Below are 5,774 nucleotides of genomic sequence, written 5' to 3' on the forward strand. Positions count from 1 at the left end.
TCATGGTCATTCTCTTCCTTTTAATGGTAAAGAACTTGGGAAGTAGATCTGTACAGCATCAGGCACTGTCACACATGAAAATCAGCCACTTAATCAAAATTCTATTTCATTCTTTATACAGAAATGGGTTTCTGCATTTCCTTTCTGCATATTCCCCACTCTATATAAGTTTATGTCCTGGCAGAGATAAGAGTGAGCCAGTAGCCTCTGGAAGATTCTGAGCTGGCAGAGCATCTAATGAAACAGATACCCTTTCTCACATATGTCATGTTTCCAGGAAATCCTGGCCTGCACTAACACAACAGTCAGTGATTATTTTCCAAAGGTTATTGGAAAAAGTGCTCTGAGTACAAAACCCTCGGTGCAAACTTTTTCTATAAATGTCCAGGAAGTAAATAGTTTATGTTTTGCAAACTAAATGCAACCACTCATCTCTGTCATAGTAGCTCCAAAAGTTACAGACAATACGTAAGTAAATGAGCAAGGCTGTGTTCCAGTAAGATCTTGTTTACAAAACACCTGCAAGACAACATTGTTTCTCCCTATTTGTCATCTTTCCATATAAGAAAGAAACTTCTCTGCCACCGCCCCCAGTTTTTACAATCTCTTTTTCTAGTTCCCCCTCACTTTCCTCTCACCTCTATGTTAACTCTTGTTTTGTCCATTCTCTAGGTAAGATTCTCTGGGATATGGAAAGAATCAACAGCACAGTGTTGACTGCATTTATCCTGACAGGAATTCCTTATCTGCTCAGGCTAAAGACACTCTTTTTAATGTTCTTCTTGCTAATCTACATCCTGACTCAGCTGGGAAACCTGTTTATTTTAATCACTGTCCGGGCAGGCCCGAGGCTCCATGCCCGCCCCATGTACATCTTTCTTGGTGTTCTCTCAGTCATTGACATGGGCATCTCCTCCATCATTATCCCTCGCCTCATGATGAACTTCACTTTAGGTGTCAAACCCATCCCATTTGGTGGCTGTGTTGCTCAACTCTATTTCTATCACTTCCTGGGCAGCACCCAGTGCTTCCTCTACACCCTAATGGTCTATGACAGGTACCTAGCAATACATCAGCCCCTGTGCTACCCTGTGCTCATTACTGCTAAGCTGAGTGCCTTGCTTGTGGCTGGAGCCTGGGTGGCAGGATCCATCCATGGGGCTCTCCAGGCCATCCTAACCTTACGCCTGCCCTACTGTGGGCCCAATCAGGTGGATTACTTTTTCTGTGACATCCCGGCAGTGTTGAGACTGGCCTGTGCTGACACAACAGTCAACGAGCTGGTGACCTTTGTAGACATTGGGGTGGTGGTTGCCAGTTGCTTCTCCCTGATCCTCCTCTCCTACATACAGATCATTCAGGCCATCCTGAGAATCTATACAGCTGATGGGGGGCGCCGGGCTTTTTCAACTTGTGGAGCCCATGTAACCATGGTCACCGTGTACTATGTGCCCTGTGCCTTCATCCACCTGAGGCCTGAAACTAACAGCCCCCTGGATGGGGCAGCTGCTCTATTCCCCACAGCCATCACTCCTTTCCTCAACCCCCTTATCTACACTCTGCGGAACCAAGAGGTGAAGCTGGCCCTGAAAAGAATGCTCAGAAGCCCAAGAACTAAGAGTGAGGTTTGAAAGTGTCTTTCTCAGGCCGGGTGCGGTGGCTCACACCTGTAATCCCAGCACTTTGGGAGGCCGAGGCGGGTGGATCACGAGGACAGGAGATCGAGACCATCCTGGCTAACACGGTGAAACCCCGTCTCTACTAAAAATACAAAAAATTAGCCGGGCGTGGTGGCAGGCGCCTATAGTCCCAGCTACTCGGGAGGCTGAGGCAGGAGAATGGCGTGAACCCAGGAGGCAGAGCTTGCAGTGAGCCGAGATTGCGCCACTGCACTCCAGCCTGGGCAACAGAGCAAGACTCCATCTCAAAAAAAAAAAGAAAAAAAAAGAAAGTGTCTTTCTCCCACTAGGGAAGCTGTCACAATTAGAATTTATTATAATGTTCAGGCTTCGGTAACTTTTTTCTTTTCTTCTTACTTTTTCTCTTTTATATAGCCAAATTGTATGATCAAACACAGTTTAAGGTAAAATACTAACTTCCTAACAGTTCCTTAGTATCCTCTCAAGATAACTGTCAGCCACTACAAGAGTAAAGAATGAGACCAAATTCTCACAAACTAAACTACATTAAACAATCCAGAAGAAAGAATGCAATAGTGTATTTTCAAATGTCTCAGTAATAAATTCTCCCACACCAAAACGTAGAGTTCAATATATTTCCGAATATGATATTTGATATTTAATATTGAGTGCCAACTTGATTGGGTTGAAGGATACAAAGTATTGATCCTGGGTGTGCCTGTAAGGGTGTTGCCAAAAGAGATTAATATTTGAGGGCTGGGAAAGGCAGATCCGCCCTTAATCTGGGTAGGCGCAATCTAATCAGCTGCCTGCAAGGCTAGAATATAAGCAGGCAGAAAAATGTGAAAAGAAAGACTGGCCTAGCCTCCCAGCCTACATCTTTCTCCTGTGCTGGAAGCGTCCTACCCTCAAACATAAAACTCCAAGTTCTTCAGTTTTGGAACTTGGACTGGCTCTCCTTGCTCCTCAGCCTGCAGATGGCCTATTGTGGGACCTTGTGATCATATGAGTGAATACTTAATAAACTCCCCTTTATATATATATATATACATATATATATACATATATATATGTATATATATATATATGTATATATATATATATGTATATATATATATATATTTTTTTTTCCCCGTTAGTTCTGTCCCTCTAGAGAACCCTGACTAACACCGGGCGCGGTGGCTCACACTTGTAATCCCAGCACTTTGGGATGCTGAGGCTGGCGGATCACAACGTCAGGAGATGAAGACCATGGTGAAACCCCATCTCTACTAAAAATACAAAAAAGTTAGCCAGGCATAGTGGCGGGCGCCTGTAGTCCCAGCTACTCAGAGAGGCTGAGGGAGGAGAATGGCGTGAACCTGGGAGGCAGAGGTTGCAGTGAGCTGAGATCGTGCCATTGCACTCCAGCCTGGGCAACAGAGCGAGACTCCGTCTCAAAAAAAAAAAAAAAAGAGAACCCTGACTAACACAGGGGTGAAAGAAAATACACTGGGTACAGTGTACACTGCTTGGGTTATGGGTGCACCAAAATCTCAGAAATCACCACTAAAGAACTTATCCATGTAACCAAACACCACCTGTACTCCAAAAACTATTGAAATAAAATTTTCTTAAAAAGCAATTTTTTAAAAATTACTATTTCTGGGGCCAGGCATGGTGTCTCATGCCTGTAATCCCAGTACTTTGGGAGGCTGAGGCTGGCAGATCACTTGAGGTCAAGAGTTTGAGACCAGCCTGACCAACATGGCAAAACCTCATCTCTACTAAAAATACAAAAATTAGCCAGGCGTTGACCAGGCGTGGTGGCTCACGCCTGTAATCCCAGCACTTTGGGAGGCAAAGGAGGGCGGATCACCTGAGGTCAGGAGTTTGAGATCAACCTGACCAACATAGAGAAACCCTGTCTCTACTGAAAATACAAAATTAGCCGGGCATGGTGGCGCATGCCTGTAATCCCAGCTACTCGGGAGGCTGAGGCAGGAGAATAGCTTGAACCCGGGAGGCAGAGGTTGCGGTGAGCTGAGATCACACCATTGTACTCCAGCCTGGGCTCGAAACTCCATCTCAAAAAAAAAAAAAAAAAATAGCCAGGCGTGGTGGCACGTGCTTGTAATCTCAGCTACTTAGGAGGCTGAGGAAGGAGAGTCGCATGAACCCGGGAGGCAGAGGTTGCAGTGAGCCGAGATATCACTCCACTGCACTCCAGCCTGGGCGACAGAGTGAGACTCCGTCTCAAAAAACATTAAAATAAAAATAAAAGATACTTTTTCAAAGCCATAGCCACAAGAATCTCAGGAAAAATAGAGGGGAAAGCTAATACAAGGCTCTAGGATGGAAAAGAAAAAAAAAAAGCTTGGCATGTTTGAAAGGAAAGCTAGTGTTGGTGGAAGGTAGTATATGGGGGAGAGTTTACATGACCATACTACACATGAAGGGTAGATATTACAAAGCCTCAGAAACTACGTAGGAAGTTTGGATTTAATCTAACATAATAGGCAATGTGTTAGCAGCAGAAATTTAGCGCCTTAAACAACATCCAGCCTGGAGCAGTGGCTCATGCCTGTAATCCCAGCACTTTGGGAGGCCAAAGCAAGCAGATCACCTGAGGTCGGGAGTTCAAGACCAGCCTAACCAACATGGAGAAACTGCATCTCTACCAAAAATACAAAATTAGCCAGGCATGGTGGCACACGCCTGGGAGGCTGAGGCAGGAGAATCGCTTGAACCTGAGAGGCGGAGGTTGCAGTGAGCTGAGATCGCACCATTGCACTCCAGCCTAGGCAACAAGAGCCAAACTCTGTCTCAAAAAAAGAAAAAAGAAACAACATCCAATTATTAGCTCACAGATTTATAGGTCAGCAGTCCATGCACAGGTCTCACAAGGTTAAAATCACTGTATACCTGTGTCCCTGAGCTGCATTCTCTTTGATTGTTTTTGTAGAGACAGGGTTGAGGCAGGAGGATCGCTTGAGATTGGGAGGTCAAGGCTCCAATGAGCTGTGATAGCACCACTGCACTCCAACCTGAGCGACAGGGCGAGACCTTGTCTCAAAAAAAACAGGAAAGAAAGAAAAGAAATTTGGCCAGGCACGGGAGCTCATGCCTGCAATCCCAGCACTTTGGGAGGCCGAGGCTGGCAAATCACGATGTCAGGAGTTGAAGACCAGCCTGGCCAACATGGTGAAACCCCGTGTCTACTAAAAATACAAAAATTAGCCAGGCATGGTGGCACATGCCTGTAATCCCAGCTACTCAGGAGACTGAGACAGGAGAATTGCTCGAACCTGGGAGGTGGAGGTTACACTACAGCCTGGGCGACACAGCGAGACACCGTCAAAAAAGAAAGAGAGAGAGAGAGGAAGGAAGGAAGGAAGGAAGGAAGGAAGGAAGGAAGGGAAGGAAGGAAGGAAGGAAGGAAGGAAGGAAGGAAGGAAGGAAGGAAGGAATTATACAAACATTTCTTTTTTTTTTTTTTTTTTTTTTGAGACAGAGTCTCACTCTGTCACCCAGGCTGGAGTGCAGTGGCACGATCTTGGCTCACTGCAGCCTCCACCTTCCGGGCTCAAGCAGTTCTCTTGCCTCAGCCTCCCAAGTAGTTGGGACTACAGGCGCACCCCTCTAATTTTTGTATTTTTAGTGGAGATAGAGTTTCACCATGTTGGCCAGGCTGGTCAGACTTCATGTGATCCGCCCTCCTCTGCCTCCAAAGTTCTGGGATTACACTTGTGAGCCACCGTGCCCTACCCTCATGTCAATTTCTATTGCATTGAAAGCCCAAGAACCCATGGTCTGTAACATCACCACTATTAAATAACATTGTTGTGAAAGCACTAGCCAAAATTATTAGACAAGTGAAAAAATAATGAGTGAACATTTGAACACAGGATCTGGAGAGGAAGTGGTTATATCCCAGTTGATGCCATTGCGAAGGGTCCCCGGTACAAAGACAAAACGGAGCTTTCTTGCTCCCTGGCCATCCTGGCTTCTGCTCTTGGTTGGGTCCTTCCCGCACCTAAGGCCAGAAGATGCTGACCACAAAGAAGACAAAATGTCAGTGGAGTCTATCAACTCTAGGCTCCAATTCATCATGAAAAGTGAAAAGTACGTCCTGGAGCACAAGCAGACTCTGAA

General features: G+C 45.7%; 1 protein-coding gene across 1 annotated transcript; it reads left to right on the forward strand.

The window, feature by feature from the left end:
• The first annotated feature begins 689 nt into the window (after positions 1-689).
• OR10G3 (olfactory receptor family 10 subfamily G member 3) lies at positions 690-1,631 on the forward strand. Its single transcript, XM_055294431.1, has one exon. It carries the CDS (start codon positions 690-692, stop codon positions 1,629-1,631), a length of 942 nt encoding a protein of 313 aa, XP_055150406.1.
• The last annotated feature ends 4,143 nt before the right edge of the window (positions 1,632-5,774 follow it).

Source organism: Symphalangus syndactylus, chromosome 9 (assembly GCF_028878055.3).
Source record: "Symphalangus syndactylus isolate Jambi chromosome 9, NHGRI_mSymSyn1-v2.1_pri, whole genome shotgun sequence".
Lineage (NCBI taxonomy): Eukaryota > Metazoa > Chordata > Mammalia > Primates > Hylobatidae > Symphalangus > Symphalangus syndactylus.

Coding starts and splice junctions, on each gene's coding strand:
- OR10G3 (XM_055294431.1), top strand. CDS start 690: ATGGAAAGAATCAACAGCACAGTGTTGACTGCATTTATCCTGACAGGA.